This window comes from Geotrypetes seraphini, chromosome 10 (assembly GCF_902459505.1).
Source record: "Geotrypetes seraphini chromosome 10, aGeoSer1.1, whole genome shotgun sequence".
NCBI classification, from domain to species: Eukaryota; Metazoa; Chordata; class Amphibia; order Gymnophiona; family Dermophiidae; genus Geotrypetes; species Geotrypetes seraphini.
The window spans coordinates 119,304,445-119,322,872 of record NC_047093.1 but is presented as its reverse complement, the minus strand read 5'-3'; the positions used below and the strand labels follow the sequence as shown (position 1 = coordinate 119,322,872).

Genomic DNA, 18,428 nt, shown 5'->3' with positions numbered 1-18,428 from the left:
AAAATCTATCTACCACCCTAGTAGCCCTTATGGCTGTAGGGTGGTAGATAGATTTTAGGAAAGTTATCACCTATATGGCAGTAGGTATCACCTATATGTCAGTATAGTAGGGCTTTGGTGGCCTCACACTTTCTGCCATAAACATAGTGGTTAGAGTAGGATAAAGGCCTGGGTCCCCCTCTCTATGGTTTACTAAACTGCCCACCAGGCTACTTAAGACACCTGTGTGCTGCTCTACTAGGCTTTCCCATATCAGGTGCTGCTGTTCTAGAGACAAGTATGCACTGTTTCATTCAGATCTTTGTAGGGTGGGAAGGGGGTCAGTGACCACTGGGGGAGTATAGAGGAGTCATTACTTAATCCCTCCAGTGGTCATCTAGTCAGTTTGGGTACCTTTTTGGCACTTAGATGCTTTTAACATAGGTCCAGCTTTGAACGTCTAAGTTCTGTCCTGGACTTTGATTACCACTAAAAGAAGTCCAAGTGCTAAGCCTGCCCATATCACGCCTCTAACACGCCCCCTCGAATTTTGCATGCACTGCAGCATAAAAGCCAAGCTAGATGTCCAGAAAGTTGGCTTTGAAAATTGGCACTTGGTTTATGCCATTTTTTGGACGTCTAACTTTTTTTTTTCCAATTCTGTATTCATTTTTTCATCTTACATCAAGTACATAATATTACATCATTTGAACTTATACACATCACTTGAATTTCTTTCTATTATAATACATAAATTAACTCCCTCCACCACCCACCCTTCCAATAAATATTGTAATAAAAAATATCATATAAACATTACATTCATATTTATTGATTAAACCTTAATATAATTTAATATCACATTTTTTTTTTAAATTCTTTATTCATTTTTAATCATTCAACAAGTGTACAATAAAAAGTGATACATAGGTTCAACAATATCACTTGATAAATCCATCAAGATAATAACAATCGTATATATATATGAAACCCTCCCCCACCCTCTCTTTCAATATTCTTTATCTTAATTCATTTAACTTTTTGTTTCCTTATTACTTTTAAGCTTTTTCTTCAATTATAGAATCCTTCCCCCTTCCCCTCCCTTACTAACTTATGTTAAACAAATGGTGTTTATTCATTACAAAACAATTCTAATGGCTCCCATATTTTATTAAAACTTTTATAATTTCCATTTTGTATTGCTATTGAACGTTCCATTTTATAAAGATGACATAGTGAATTCCACCAGAAATTAAAATTGAGTCTGCTGTGATCTTTCCAATTGTTAGTAATATGTTGCATGGCAACTCCTGTCATAATCAATAAAAGTTTGTTATTACTTGCCGATATCTGACTCTTTTTTCTCATAGAAATGCCATATATTACAGTATCATAAGTTAATGCTACAGGATTTTCTAATAAAGAATTTATTTGACCCCATATCGAATTCCAAAAGGCTAAAATATAGGGACAAAAAAATAAAACATCTAACTTTTTTGAAAATGAGCCCCATAGGGTTAGATCAAGGTCTCTAGGAATTTCTCATTAGTCATATTTTCTTGTCTCTGATCTTCTATATACTGGGAGGAACCATATGCTTCAGGTAGTCACAGAAAAAAGAGATTATGTCCTTACCTTGATAATAGTTTTTCCAGTAAATACATGTGTCATTCTAGACAAGTTGGTTATCGCCCCATGGCCGTGAGCCATATGCAGAAGGAATTCACTCTGGAATTTTTCTATGATCCTCTAACTTCACTGGGAGCTCTCCCGCCACCTGCAGTTAGTACCCAAGCATAGAAGAGCTCCATGAAAAGCATGTGAAGTAAAGACAACAATGGGAAATTTCCCAAACAAATCAACTGTTCTGCTCAATCAGAAAAACACTTGAACACTCAATGAACGAAGAACAGCCAACAGAAGCAACAAAGGAGCTGAAGTGATACCCCTGTAGAGAATATAAACACATTATTCAGAATTCATCAGGGCCCAATGTTTAAGACAATGTTCACCGCCTAGAAGGCCAATTGGGTGGTATATAAAATTTTTAAATAAACTTGAAATTTGGTATCCAAGATACAACTTGGAGAAGCTTGAATAGAATAAAACAGTAGGCAGGCGCAGGAAGGATAGGGCGAGAGAAGAATGACACACCTATCTACTGGAAAAGATATTATCAAGGTAAGAACATAATCACTTTTTCCAGTGCAATAGTTTTGTCATTCTAGACAAGTAGGACATACAAAAGAAGTCTCAGGAATCTAGGGCAGTCTGACTGTGCTGGCCCATAACAATGAGGAACCATTGGCATAGACCTCTCTTGTTGCAATGTCCAACCTGTAAATCTATGAAAAGTGTGTAGCGTGAACCAAGTAGCCACTCTACAAATCTTCTCTGGAGAGACTGCCCAGCTTCACTTCTGGTTGAATGTGCTTTAATAGAAAAGGGGATTGTTTCCCACAGACAAAATAGAAACATAGAAACATAGAAAGATGATGGCAGATAAGGGCTACAGCCCATCAAGTCTGCCCACACCATTGACTCACCCTTTTAAGTCTACTGGCCCCTTTAAGTCAGATCATACTGCCACTCTACTGACCCGCTCTATTAAGTCTATACCCTATTCATTGGTATGACCCTCGTAGGGATCCCACATAGGTATCCCATTTATTCTTGAAGTCTGGGATGCTGCGGTCCTCGATCACCTGTACTGGAAGCTTGTTCCATTGCTCTATCACTCTTTCCGTGAAGAAGTACTTCCTGACGTCTCCACGAAACTTCCCTCCCCTGAGTTTGAGCGGATGTCCTCTTGTGTTCGAGGGTCCTCTGAGAAGAAAGATATCATCTTCCACCTCGACCCATCCCGTGATGTACTTAAATGTCTCAATCATGTCTCCCCTCTCCCTACGCTCCTCGAGAGTGTAGAGCTGCAATTTGTTCAGTCTTTCTTCGTACGAGAGACCCTTTAGCCCTGAGACCATCCTGGTGGCCATCCGCTGAACCGACTCAATTCTGAGCACATCTTTACGGTAATGTGGCCTCCAGAATTGCACACAGTATTCCAGATGAGGTCTCACCGTGGCTCTGTACAATGGCATCATGACGAAACTTCTCTTGATACAACCCATCTTCTGCCGTGCCTTAGATGAAGCCTTCTCCACTTGAGTGGCAGTTTTCATGTCTGCACTGATAATCACTCCCAAGTCTCGTTCTGCCGTAGTCCTGGTTAAAGTTTCTCCATTCAAGGTGTAAGGTCTGCATAGATTTCCATTTCCGAGATGCATGACCTTACATTTCTTGGCGTTGAAGCCCAGCTGCCAGATAGAGGACCAACTTTCTAAAGTACGGAGGTCCTGTTCCATAGTATCCTGTAGATTGTAGCCATTTACTATATTGCATAGTTTGGCGTCATCAGCGAATAAGGTTACCTTACCTTGAAGCCCTTGAATCAAATCCCTAATGAATATGTTGAAGAGGAGTGGACCCAGGACTGAGCCTTGCGGCACTCCGCTGGTCACCTCCGATGTTTTAGAGAGGGTACCGTTAACCATCACCCTCTGAAGTCTGCCACTTAGCCAATCTTTAACCCATGCAGTTGGTGTTAGGTGTTGGTGTTAGGTGTTGGTGATAGGCCTCGGGTTACAGCAATATCCTTGTCGTGTAGTTTCGTAACATAACATTTTGAAGGCATGACCCCTGAGTTCAATGCTGTAAACAAAAGGCTAAGCTATGAGAAAATACAAAAAAGAAATCTGTAATAAAATAGACAGAAATCATTTGGAGGGAGGGAAAGTTTTCCTGTAATGTGTAGATCTAATAATCAATAACACACATAGTTCAGTCCAACAAAACAAGGCCCCGCCTGCCTGGCCTTATTAGGCACCCGGGCCTATCACAGCCTCGGTCCCCTCTTTTCTTTTAAATGCCAAAGAGGCCAAAAAAAAAACCCAAAACAAACAAAACGGAACAAGCCGAAATTCCAAAAGCAGAAAAGTAAACACTCGGGCTTACCGGCCTGGTAATTCCACAGTCGATGCCTCCCTCTTGTCTTACAGTTCTCCACAAACAAAGGGGCGTTTTATTCCTCAGGCTTGTTCAGCAGTCTGCAGTGTGGGACGCTGTCAAAAGCCTTGCTGAAGTCTAGGTATACGACGTCCAAGGACTCTCCCAAATCCAGCCTTCTTGTTACCCAGTCAAAGAAGCTGATAAGATTGGACTGGCAGGACCTGACTGGTGAATCCATGCTGTCTGGGGTCTCGGAGATTCCCCTCAGTCAAGATCTTATCTAATTTATGCTTAATTAGTGTTTCCATGAGTTTACACACTATTGAAGTGAGACTCACCGGTCTATAGTTCGCAGCCTCAGCCTTGCAACCCTTTTTATGCAGAGGAACGACGTAGGCTGTTTTCCAGTCCAAATAGGCTGAGGAGATGGCCTTATGGATCCATCTGGAGACCATGGCCTTGGAAGCGGGTACGCCAAACTTCGATGAATGAGTCTGTACAAACAGATGGTCAGAGAGCCTAAACTCATTGGTGATCTCTAGATAGCAAAGAAGCACTTTTCTCACATCTAACTTGAGCAAAATGTGGTCCTGTTTCCTAGAACCTGCAGGTTGGAACACAGACAAACGTACCTCCTGATTAACATGAAATTCTCACACCGCCTTCAATAGAAAAGATGAAAGAGTGCACATGGAGGAAAGGTGCTCAACAACAAAGAGTCTGGAGATCTGAAACATTCTGCACTTATAAATAACATGAAGAAAGACCTGGCAAAGCTTTTCCCCTCCTTTCCCTTTCACCCTCACTCTCAAGTTTGTCTAGTTAATGTCATTAATGTTCACTCTATTTATTTTTAAATACCTATTATTTTATTTTTCTTCTCTCTTACCCTTTTAAAATTTTATTGTTAACCGGCCAGATATTTGTTGATGGTCGGTATATTAAAAAGCTAATAAACTTGAAACTTGAAACTTGAAGAATGGTCTGAAATTTGGCAGCTAAAATTTAATGCTAAGAAATGCAAGGTCATGCATTTGGGCTGCAAAAACCTGAGGGAACGGTCAGTTTAGGGGGTGAAAAACTTATGTGCACGACAGAAAAGCGGGACTTGGGTGTGATTATATGTGATAATCTGTTTTATAAATCTTTATTCATTTTCTTATGTTACAACAAGTGTTTTAAATAAATTCATTATAAACTTGAATAAACACACTTGATTAACTCACAAATTAATATCAAATTTAACATTTCTTTAGAAAATCAATATATTATAAAGTTATAATATTTTGTAAGAAATTTAAATTTATACAATTATTATTGAATATAATAATCTCCCATCCCTCCCTCCCTCCCTATCAATACAGAATGAGAAATCTTTATTCATTTTCATATGTTACATCAAAAAATATAAAATTCATACTAATATTTCAGAAAACTAAATTTATATAATTCTTAGTTAATATAATAATATCCCATCCCCTCCCCCCTCCCTTCTATTCAGTAATATATGAATAAAATTTTTAAAAATTATTCTTTCCATATATCATATTATATATCAAGTATTAATATATTATAAAATATTTAGAAATATGATCTCATCCATTTTCTTCTAATCAAATTCTATATATGGGAAAATTAATCATTCTTTACAATATTCAGTATACAATATTCACTATAGCAACACAAAAAGGACATATAAATGTGATAATCTTCAGGTGGCCAAATAGGTTGAGAAGGTAACGGCGAAAGCTAAAAGGATGCTAGGTTGCATAGGAAGAGGTATGGCCAGTAGGAAAAACGAGGTATTGATGCCCCTGTATAAGACTTTGGTGAGACCTCATTTAGAATATTGTATACAATTCTGGAGGCCGCACCTTCAAAAAGATATAAAAAGGATGGAGTCGGTCAAGAGGAAGGCTACTAAAATGGTATATGGTCTTCCTCATAAGGCATATGGGGACAGACTTAAAGATCCCAATCTGTATACTTTGGAGGAAAGGCAGGAGAGGGGAGATATGACAGAGACGTTTAAATAGCTATGTAATGTAAATGCGTAAGCGTCGAGTCTCTTTATTTATTTATTTATTTTTTTAATCTTTATTCATTTTCAGAAATTACAACAAGTGTACAATAATCCCTCAGAAATATATTAATTAATCACTTGACAATCTTATTTGTAATCCTCCAGATATATAAATATAAAAGAATCCCATCCCTCCCACCCATATATTAATAATTAACAATTATCAATTATTGTCATTCATATTCCCACCCCCCTTTATCTTAACCAATACTGAGGTGTTTAAGATGTCTGATCATTAGAATAAATAATCAATGGTCCCCAAATCTTTTTAAACTTATTATAATTACTTTGTTGCATAGCAAGCACCCTTTCCATTTTATAAATATGGCATACTGAATTCCACCAGAAAGTATAATTTAGTTTAGTATAATCTTTCCAATTTCCTGTAATCTGCTGACTGGCAACCCCTGTTAATATTAATAGAAGTTTATTATTATTCACTGAAATTTGGCTTTTAAATCTCATTGATGTATCAAATAGTACAGTATCATATGAAAGGCCAACATGATTTTCTAACAATGAATTAATTTGGGGCCAAATTAACTTCCAAAAGGCATTTATATAGGGACAGAAAAATATCAAATGAGTCGAGTCTCTTTAATTTGAAAGGAAGTTTTGCAATGAGAGGGCATAGGATGAAGTTAAGAGGTGATAGGCTTCAGAGTAATCTAAAGAAATAGTTTTTTACAGAAAGGGTGGTAGATGCATGGAACAGTCTCCCAGAAGAGGTGATGGAGACAGAGACTGTGTCTGAATTCAAATGGGCACATGGGATCTCTCAGAGAGAGAAAGAGATTATGGTTACTGCAGAATGGCAAACTAGATGGGCCATTTGGCTTTTATCTGCCATCATGTTTCTAATGTCACTGCTACCAGAAAAATCGCTTTAAGAGGAATGCTTCTTCCAATGGCTCGAACAGAGCCTTTGAGAACCACGTTAAGCTCCCACAAAGGGCACAGTGGTTTGATCGGTGGCCTAATGCGGAGAGAACCCTTCAGAAATCTGGTGAGGTTTGGATAAGATGCTATGATCTATGATCCTCAGCTCTGAAACAAGAGAGCCCTGTAACTTGGACTTGAAGCGAACCCACAGTGAGTCCCTTGTCAAGGCTCGCATGGAGAAAAGCTAACACTTCTGAAACTGGAGCAGAAAACAGCTCCAAAAGGTCTTGGGCGCACCAATGCTGGAAATTCTTCCATGCCTTATCCTAGACAGAGACTATAGTTGATTTCTAGCCATGCCATAAGAGCAAAGCGATCCAGATCCTTTATGTATACTGGACCCTGTGAAAGCAGATCTGGATGCACCTGCAGGCAAAGTCTGTGGCCCCTTTGAAGATGCATCTGATTGTATATCATGGCCTGCAAGGCCAGTCTGGAGCCACCAGAATGACTCTTCCTTGATCAGCTGCAACCTGTTGAAAGACTTGATCTATCATGGGCAAGGGAGGAAAGGTGTACAACAGTATTCCCAGAGGCCATGGCTGGACTTGAGCATCTAGACCTTCACTGCCAGGCTTGAATCTTTGACTGAAGATCTGTTTGCTTTCTTGTTTTTTTATCACTGCCATGAGGTCAAAATGGGGTGAACCCCAGTGCTGGACAATGGCCTGAAATTTTGCCGTTGACAGTGTCCACCGCTGTCGACAACATTGGCTTGAACATTGTCCTCGTCCATGACATGCACTGCTGTCAGTGCTTGAAGATGATGCTCCACCTAGTGAAAGAGCAAGCGGGCTTCCAAACCTAGAATGGCACTCTAAATGCCTCCCCGGCAATTGACATAGGCCAATGTTGTCACATTGTTGGAGAAGACTGAGTGCCTGCTCTTCGAGAGTCTTCTGCAATTTCACCAGAATCAACTGGAAGGCATGCAGTTCTAGACTGTTGATTGACCACCTTTTCTGAGAGGGCATTCAGTGTTCCTGAATTGGATGACAGATGTATTGGGCTTCATAGCCCAATAATCTGGCATTTGTAGTTGCAATTCAATTAGGTCAGTCCAACATACTTTCCAGCAAAAATTCAAATTTCTTGACTCACAAACAGTCCTGTTCTCAATCAGGTCCATATAAAGACACACTGAAGAATTCACAGCATACCCTCAAGAAAGCCACAGTATGATGGCTGAAACATCAGTTCTTTCTACACAGACACGGCAAGACCTGGAAAACTGCTACAATCATATTGTTACAACTACCCAGGAAGCAAGCTGCAGAGGTACTCCCTTGGAAAGGAGCTGAGGACAAAGCTACCAATCCATGCTGGCATGAGCTTCCAATGTCCAAGGCAGAGGTTCTGCAAGACATATATATACTTGTGGATACCAGTGGGAAAACAATGCCTTCTGAAGAGGACGTATGTGAGATCTCACCCAAGGAACATTATCTATCATAGTCGCAATGGATCCCAGACTTGATGATAGTCCCACATATGGAACAGAATTGGCCAAAAGACATGAAATTTTGGAAATATCTTCTGTCTGTGTGCCTCCAATAATACTTGTGCAGGTTGGTTAATAGATACCACCAGGGATCGGTCTGTCAGCTGCAGACTGGAATCTGCTTCTTCTCCATGCAGGCAGAGCTGAAATCAATGTGAAAGCTCCAAGACTGAAAAAAAGAGATAAAGGTCGAATAAAATAAGAAAAAGTGAGATCAGAACAGAAACACATCATTCTGGCTCACGGGCAGAAGGGAAAAAACTGCAGGTGGTGGTAGAACTCACAGTGAAGTTGGAAGATCACAGAAAAATTTTCAAGTGGATTCCTTCTGCATATGGCTCAAGGCCATGGGGAGATAATCCACTTGTCTAGAATGACACACCTGTTGCACTGAAAAATTTGGTTAGGAAGTCTGTCAATGTTATTTTGATACCACTATTGCGGTGTTCTGGAATGCCAACCACCTGGTAGAATTCCCTGTTTTATAGGTTGGAGAATTAATTATGTGAAACCTAGTGCTGTCATCATGTCCAAGAAGACAGCTGTGATGGTATCTGGGGTTCTGATATGTAGATTAAAGTCTACTATGGTCCCCAGCCTGCAAAACTCAAGGTCACCTTTATAATCAGATTGAGGAGTTCTTGCTCAGATGATGTGTCATAAGCATACAGATTGGGTTTTTTCTTCCTGCTGGATTAAAAGGCATTCTGATTCAATTAGATGAGGATAGCAATTCTGTAGTTTGATGATGTCCCGAGTCAGGACCATTACCCCTTTATTCCATCTCGTTTTGGTTGATGTTGGCCATTAAATCCTCTTGCCATGAACAGTAATTCATACAGTAGTATTCTCCTGGTTTCATCTAGCCATGTTTCAATTATTCCTAAAATGTCTACCTCCTGTTCACAGATGACATCATAGATCACTGGGGGATTTATTAGTAGCTGATCTGGCATTCACCAGTTTTATAGTTCCAAAGGGTGATCTGGGGGATGCTGAGGTAGCTTGGGTCTGATAGTGAGATAATCATTTGGGTACTATTAGGCAAATTTGTACCTCTTGGACTTTTCTCTTTGGTTGGTGGGATTTATAGCTTCCATTTCCTAAATGTTACTTGGTCTCCGGGCCAAGGTGCATTCCTAATTGTTGGTGTAGGGTACTGTTTAAGCAAATTGCACTACAAGTCTAAAATTTTCTATGGATCATCAATCTTCCAGTGGGTTGAGTGCTATTAAGGAAATTTTGTAAGATGGCATTGCAAGATTAAAGACTGTTTAGGTCCAGGCCTGTGCGATCAAAGGCTTTCTCTATTGTAAACCAGATGACTATATTTCACCCTCTTGTGTAAATTTTCTCTGGAGGTTTAATGCACTAGAAGTCAAAGAATTCTAGGTTTCAGTAGTATATCCATCAACAGAATATCCTCAACTCTTTCTATTTATAGGGAACACCGGAAATTCTTCTCATGCAATTGATGGAAGATCATTCCATTATGGACCCCACTTACATTGAAGATTTCCTCTTAACATACAGGACCTTTATCTTTAGTCCAATGGAAGTTGGGGAAAAACTTCTACAGTGGTTTAAGGTGGACAGCCTCCGGAACAAGGTTAGTTTGTACATTGTGGTGGAACAAAGCTAGCATTTATGTTTTACATGTTATATATATTGAACAAGCAGAATCTCTCAAAATATTTTGAGAGCAAATTACTATTTTCCAACATCTTGTCCCCATCACATTTTAAATGCCACGTCTACCCAGCTGCACTCTCTCTCCCCCTCCCCCCACCACACACTTCTTTTCCTCACCACTCTATGCTGTTGCCATCTCACTAATGGCTTTACTCACTGCTCTGTCCCTCCTAATCCTATCCCTGAACTTGGATGGCCTCCATAAACTACCATCTAATGTTCTTCAGAGCATATACTCCTCTCTCTCTCCCTTATCTCCGCACCCAGTCTATACCATTATTCTTTATTCTCCTCCTCAGCTTGTCCTTATCACACTCTCACCACAGCCCACATGCCTGTAAAAACCCCCAAACTTCCAGAATTAATATGACAAAAAAGTTCCCAGTGTTATTAATAATTCCACAGTATTTTCAAAATTGTCAATCACGTTACATCCTCTACTCATGTTTTGTGGGGTTTTTTTTAAATTCATATATGGTTTTTAAGTAGGACCAGTCAACAGTGGCTCTCACCTAGCTCTTTTTAATTAGAGAAAACCTCCCGCCATACATCTTTATCAGTCCCTTTTTTATTTTTTCATTCTTCATTTCACAGCATCCAAAGTGCCTTTAACTCAGGTTTTTAATGTGTAACATGATATATATTTTAATAAAGTGAACTTATCCTGTTGCAGTCACTGTTTGTCATAGATAGGAGAACATATGGCCGACATAGTTATGTTTCGTTCCTCTGCCTCAGGACCATCGATCTGCTGCTGGCCATCCAGGTCATGGACTAAAGGGAACAGGGCAACAAGGCAGGCCTAAATTGGATTTCCACTAGCATTCTGTAATGGGTTAGGCACATCCTAATGCTACATAGGCCCCTGTCTGATTAGTGGTGATATTAAGCCACTATTTGAATATGCTAATTGTTTAGGCTGGAGTATTGATTGTATTATGTATACATTCAGTGCCCCTGACTGTACATATAGAAGTGCTGAATGTATATATTAATTTAAAGTCAGCAAAGTCAAAAGCATACAAAAGTAATGATTAAACACACCTTATTACAAACATTCAATATTACAATTTATGCACAAAGGACAACAATTTTTCCCCATTTAACATCTTAACATCTGTTTTCTGGCCTGACGATCCCTGTCGGAATTTTGTGTTTTGTCTATTTTGTCCCCTTCTTATTTTTCGTTTTTGTTCTTCATTTCCTTTTCAAATAACATTTTATTCTAAACCGCTTAGATTTTACCCTGGCTTTATATTTGCAGTATGTCAAATAAATTGAGCATGAACTGGAACTATCCTCCACCACGAGTCGCTGCGTACGCAAAAGTTCATGCATCTGATTATACCACTAAAGCGATGTTGGTGGTGAGGAATGTATCCATTGAAGCACACGTGCTTTCCTCAAAAATAGCACAGAAATCCATGTTCCTTCCACAATATCATACATCTTGTCCATCAGACTGCAGTGGGGGGCAGCCTCCCACTACTGGAAATACACATCACTTGAATGAGTCCTAGAGGTGCTTACTAAAAGTTAAAAATAACTGGATGCTTCCAAATAGCACAGTTACTTACCGTAACAGGTGTTATCCAGGGACAGCAGGCAGATATTCTTGACTGATGTGTGACGGCACCGACGGAGCCCCGGTACGGACAATTTTAGAGTGATTGCACTCTAAGAACTTTAGAAAGTTCTAGCTCGGCCGCACCGCGCACGCGCGAGTGCCTTCCCGCCCGACAGAGGCGCGCGGTCCCTCAGTTAGTATAAGCCAGCTAAGAAGCCAACCCGGGGAGGTGGGTGGGATGCAAGAATATCTGCCTGCTGTCCCTGGATAACACCTGTTACGGTAAGTAACTGTGCTTTATCCCAGGACAAGCAGGCAGCATATTCTTGACTGATGGGTGACCTCCAAGCTAACAAAAAGAGGGATGGAGGGAAGGTTGGCCATTAGGAAAACAAATTTTGCAAAACAGATTGGCCGAAGTGTCCATCCCGTCTGGAGAAAGCATCCAGACAATAATGAGATGTAAAAGTGTGAACTGAGGACCAAGTAGCAGCCTTACAGATTTCCTCAATAGGAGTGGAACGGAGGAAAGCTACAGAAGCTGCCATTGCTCTGACTCTATGGGCCGTGACAGAACCTTCCAGTGTCAGTCCGGTCTGAGCATAACAGAATGAAATGCACGCTGCCAGCCAATTAGACAACGTACGTTTAGAAACGGGACGTCCCAATTTATTTGGATCAAAGGACAGAAAAAGTTGGGGAACTGATCTGTGGGGTTTCGTACGCTCTAGATAGTAAGCCAGAGCCCTTTTACAATCCAAAGTATGTAAAGCTTGTTCTCCAGAATGAGAATGAGGTTTTGGAAAGAAAACAGGTAGAACAATGGATTGGTTGAGATGGAATTCAGAGACAACCTTAGGGAGAAACTTTGGATGTGTACGCAAAACCACCTTGTCATGGTGAAAAACCGTAAAAGGTGGATCTGCGACCAGTGCATGAAGCTCACTGACCCTCCTGGCAGAGGTAAGAGCAATAAGGAAAAGCACTTTCCAAGTGAGAAACTTGAAAGGAGAGGTAGCCAAAGGTTCAAATGGAGGCTTCATTAAGGCGGAAAGAACCACATTGAGATCCCAGATAACAGGAGGGGCTTTAAGAGGTGGTTTCACATTGAAAAGCCCTCGCATGAACCTGGATACCAGGGGATGAGCTGAGAGAAGTTTTCCATGGACTGGCTCATGAAAAGCTGCAATGGCACTGAGGTGGACTCTGATGGAAGAGGACTTAAGGCCAGAGTCAGACAAAGAAAGCAAATAATCCAACAATGTCTCCACTGCCAGAGAAGTTGGATCAAGATGATGAAGAAGACACCAGGAGGAAAATCTCGTCCACTTCTGATGGTAACATTGCAGAGTGGTTGGTTTCCTGGAGGCATTCAGAATGGAACGAACAGGCTGAGATAAAAGAGTATCATGAGATGTCAGCCCGAGAGATACCAAGCTGTCAGGTGCAGAGACTGGAGGTTGGGATGTAGAAGGGTTTCCTGCTGTTGCGTAAGCAGAGAAGGAAACAGAGGAAGAAGAAAAGGTTCCCTGGAACTGAGTTGAAGTAGAAGGGAGAACCAATGTTGCCTGGGCCACCTCGGAGCAATCAGAATCATTGTGGCTCGTTCCCTCTTGAGCTTGAATAAGGTTCTCAACATTAGAGGCAGAGGAGGGAAGGCGTACAGGAACAGATTCGACCAGTCTAGGAGAAAAGCATCCGCTGCCAGACGGTGAGGAGAGTAAAGTCTGGAGCAAAATAGGGGCAGCTGGTGATTGTGAGGAGCTGCAAAGAGGTCTATCTGAGGAGTGCCCCATTGAGTGAAAATAGACTGCAGAGTTACAGGATCGAGTGTCCACTCGTGAGGCTGGAGAATTCTGCTGAGTTTGTCCGCTAAAGAATTCTGTGCTCCCTGAATGTAGATAGCTTTCAGGAAGAGATGGTGATCTATGGCCCAATTCCAGATCTTTTGAGCTTCTTGGCATAAAAGGCGAGAGCCTGTCCCACCCTGTTTGTTGATGTAGTACATCGCAACCTGATTGTCTGTGCACAACAGAAGGACCTGAGGAAATAGAAGATGTTGGAAGGCCTTGAGGGCATAAAACATCGCTCTGAGTTCCAGGAAATTGATTTGATGCTTCTTTTCCTGGGCTGTCCAAAGACCTTGAGTCTGGAACTCGTTCAAGTGAGCTCCCCATGCATAAAGAGAGGCGTCGGTGGTGATGACTAGTTGATGAGGAGGCTGATGGAACAGAAGACCTCTGGATAGATTTGAGGATACCAACCACCATTGAAGAGACTGACGAAGAGATGATGTCACAGATATGTGTCGTGAGCAAGGATCCGTCGCTTGGGACCACTGAGTAGCAAGGGTCCATTGAGGAGTGCGCAGGTGAAGACGTGCGAGGGGCATGACATGAACTGTAGATGCCATGTGCCCCAAGAGTACCATCATTTGCCTGGCTGAGATGGAAGGTAGTGAAAGCACCTGCTGACATAGAGACTGAAGGGTCTGAAGACGATTGGATGGTAGGAAAGCTCTCATGAGGAGTGTGTCCAGGATCGCTCCAATGAATTGAAGTCTCTGAGTGGGGATGAGATGAGATTTGGGTAGATTGATCTCGAACCCCAGAATTCGTAGAAACAAGATGGTTTGGTTGGTGGCCAGTAGAACTGCTTGAGCGGATGTGGCCTTGATTAACCAGTCGTCCAGGTAAGGGAAGACCTGTAGGTGGTGAGAGCGTAGAAATGCCGCTACCACAATGAGACACTTGGTGAAGACCCTTGGAGAGGAGGCAAGGCCGAAGGGCAGCACCTTGTATTGGTAATGACAATGATTGATCATGAAACGGAGATACTGTCTTGAGGTTACATGGATCGGTATGTGAGTGTATGCCTCTTTGAGATCGAGGGAGCATAGCCAGTCGTTTTGATTGAGAAGAGGATAAAGGATGGCTAAAGAAAGCATCTTGAATTTTTCTTTTACCAGATGTTTGTTGAGATCGCGGAGATCCAAAATCGGTCTGAGATCTCCTGTTTTTTTGGGGACTAGAAAATAACGGGAGTAGAATCCCTGCCCTTTTTGATCTTGAGGAACTTCTTCTATAGCGTTTAGAAGAAGGAGGGATTGAACTTCCTGAATGAGAAGGGCAGATTGAGGACTGTTCAAAGCAGACTCTTTTGGCAGGTTTTGGGATGGAAGAGTCTGAAAGTTGAGAGAGTAGCCGTGGCGGATGATGTTGAGGACCCATTGGTCCGAAGTGATAACTTCCCATCGGCTGAGGAACAGAGAAAGTCGACCTCCTATAGGTTGAGGCAGGAGAGCAGGAATAGGAATACTGGCTATACTGTGGAGAATGAAGTCAAAAGGGCTGTGACTTCTGCTGAGGAGGTGGTTTCACAGGTTGCTGCTGTGGCTGCTGTCTGGGAGGCTGACGTTGTTGCTGCCTTTGACGCCTGGGTTGCTGAGCAGTGGTAGGTAATGGCCGAGCTGTGAAGCGGCGTTGATAGGCCGACTGCTGCCTATATGGTTTTGGCGGAGGAGGCTTCTTTTTATTTTTAAGCAGGGTATCCCAGCGTGTCTCATGAGCAGAGAGCTTTTGTGTGGTTGAGTCCATGGATTCCCCAAAGAGCTCATCCCCTAGGCAAGGGGCGTTGGCTAACCGATCCTGATGATTAACATCAAGGTCGGATACCCGAAGCCAGGCCAGGCGACGCATAGCTACTGACATTGCTGTCGCTCTGGATGTAAGTTCAAAGGTGTCATATATGGATCTAACCATGAACTTACGTAATTGAAAAAGAGACGACAAGCAGGTATGAAAGGAGTGATGTTTTCGTGAAGGAAGGTACTTTTCGAAGGAAGCCATGGTGGTAAGGAGATGCTTCAAATAAAAAGAAAAATGAAAAGCATAATTGCTAGCTCTATTTGCTAACATAGCATTTTGGTAGAGCCTCTTACCAAATTTATCCATGGCTCTACCTTCTCTGCCAGGAGGTACCGATGCATATACACTGGCTCCTGAAGATTTTTTAAGGGTGGATTCGACAGTTAAGGATTCGTGTGGAAGTTGAGGTTTGTCGAACCCAGGAATGGGAATTACCTTATATAGAGAATCCAGTTTACGTGGGGCCCCTGGGACAGTTAAAGGAGTCTCTAAATTTTTATAGAAAGTCTCCCTCAAGATGTCATGAAGAGGGAGTTTCAAAAATTCCTTTGGAGGCTGGTCAAAATCAAGGGCATCCAAAAAAGCTTTGGACTTTTTGGATTCAGCCTCCAAAGGAATGGATAAGGAGTCACACATCTCTTTCAAAAAGCAGGAGAAAGAGGAAGTGACTTGTTTGGAGGATGGGTCAGGGACAGTTGAATCCTCCTCCTCTGAGGAACATTCGCCTTCAGAAAGAAAGGGTTCCTCTGAGTCTCCCCACAGATCAGGATCCCTGACATGGGGAGTATGGTCCCGAGACTCAGGTGTCGATGATTGTAAGTGTCGGGTTTTGTGTAACGACTTACCCGACCTCATCGATATCGAGTCAGGAGATGTTATCGGTCGCACCGGTGCCGAAGTCTGCACCGATTGATGGTGAGCTCTCGGCTCCGGTGCAAGAACTGGCATCGATACCGATGAGGTTAGTTGAAGCGGTACCGAAATAGTGGAAGCAGGTAACACAGGCTGTTCCACAATCGGTACCGGTAGCTCGGTGCGGACCGGCACCGGAAGGTTTGGAGCCAGGATAGCAGGAAGGAGCTGTTTCAATTGGTCCTTAAGCTGCACCTGAAGGATGGCCGTGATGCGGTCATCAAGGGATGGCACCGGTACCGCCTTTTTCTTCTGCGGTACCTGCGGTGCCGTTCGACGCCCCGGAGATGAGGAGCCCGATGTCGAGGGACTCACCTCTATAGGGGCGGAACGCTTCCGCTGGCGTCTCACAGTCGGCAGGATTGGACTCACTGCACTCGAGACCGGAGGACGCTCCAGCGGGGAAGGCTTCTTAGCCGGCTTACCTGACTGGTGAGACGCCGGTGCGGAATCACGCGGCGTCGAAGAAGAGGGTGCCGACTGAATCGGTGCCGAAGCTGGAGTCGATGGAACGGGGTCGGACATCTCGGCACCGAACAATAATCGCTGCTGGATTTGGCGATTTTTTAATGTCCGTTTTTTTAGAGTGGCACAGCGGGTGCAAGTAGAGGCCTGATGCTCAGGACCCAAACACTGTAAACACCAGTTGTGTGGGTCCGTGAGAGATATAGGCCGAGCACACCGCTGGCACTTTTTAAAACCCGGTTGAGGGGGCATGAAAGGAAAAACGGCTTCAGCCAAATCGAAGGCCGAGGCTTCGATGGTGGCAGAAGGCCCCGCCGGGGAAAGATTAAATTAAAGAAAAAATGAAGGATTTTTTTTTTTTTTTTTTACCAAATAGAAAAAAGAAAAGAAATAAGATTAAATAATCAAAAGTTTACGCGAGCGGGAAGGCAAAGAGAAAAAAGTTTCAACAGCCGTTGAAAACGCGTCTTCTTAGCTCCGCGGAAACTAAGAAACTGAGGGACCGCGCGCCTCTGTCGGGCGGGAAGGCACTCGCGCGTGCGCGGTGCGGCCGAGCTAGAACTTTCTAAAGTTCTTAGAGTGCAATCACTCTAAAATTGTCCGTACCGGGGCTCCGTCGGTGCCGTCACCCATCAGTCAAGAATATGCTGCCTGCTTGTCCTGGGATAAACAATGTTTGTAGGATGCTTCCAAAGCATCGTACTTTGAGCATTTCTCATTAGTAAGAAGGTGCTTTTTCCGAGCTCTGGGCAGAGTACACATAATGCTTTATATTTTAAGTTTATTTTTTTATTCTTGTCTTTTTTTGTACAGGTGGCACGAGTGGTACTACTGTGGGTAAACAATCATTTCAATGATTTTGAAAGGGATCCTACCATGATGCAATTCTTGGAAGAATTTGAAAAAAATATGGAAAATACGGTAATTCAAAATTGTATCTGTTTTTGGTCATACTCTCCACCTTGTGCCCATCGGTCCCCCATCCCCACACAAAGCACAGTCTCACTCCTCTTCCGCTCCCAAAGAAAATGTTTCATTTCAGCAATATAAAGAGATTATGTTCTTACCTTGATGATATCTTTTCCAGTAGATAGGTGTGTCAGTCTAGACCAGGGGTCTTCAAAGTCCCTCCTTGAGGGCCGAATCCAGTCGGATTTTCAGGATTTCCTCAATGAATATGCATGAGATCTATGTGCATGCATTGCTTTCAATGCATATTCATTGGGGAAATCCTGAAAACCCGACTGGATTCGGCCCTCAAGGAGGGACTTTGGAGACCCCTGATCTAGACAAGCGGGTTATCTCCCTATGGCCATGAGCCATATGCGGAAGAAATCCACTTCAGATTTTTCTGTGATCCCCTTACTTCACTGGGAGTTCTACTGCCACCTGCAGTTAGTACCCAAGTAAACAAGACTTCCACAGACAGAACGTGAAGTAAGAACAAAAATGGGAAATTTCCCAAAATAATCAAATGTTCTGCTCAAACATAATACTTGAACACTCAATGAACAAGGACTAGTCAACAGAAGCATCAAAGGAGCCCTGGTAGATACTATAAACATATAGAATTCTTCAGGGCCCAAAGGGCTGACTGGCATCCAAGATACAAACTTGGAGAAGAATAACCAGAAT

The 18,428-nt window shown here is 42.4% G+C and overlaps 1 protein-coding gene across 1 annotated transcript in view; it reads left to right on the top strand.

Annotated features, from left to right (window-relative positions):
• The window catches only part of LOC117368553 (rap guanine nucleotide exchange factor 6-like), a 99,687-nt gene that overhangs the window by 14,434 nt on the left and 66,825 nt on the right, over positions 1-18,428 (top strand). The window contains exons 10-11 of the mRNA XM_033962285.1: positions 9,955-10,119; positions 17,607-17,714. Coding sequence (XP_033818176.1) covers positions 9,955-10,119; positions 17,607-17,714 — 273 coding nt within the window. The remainder of the gene's footprint in view (positions 1-9,954; positions 10,120-17,606; positions 17,715-18,428) is intronic.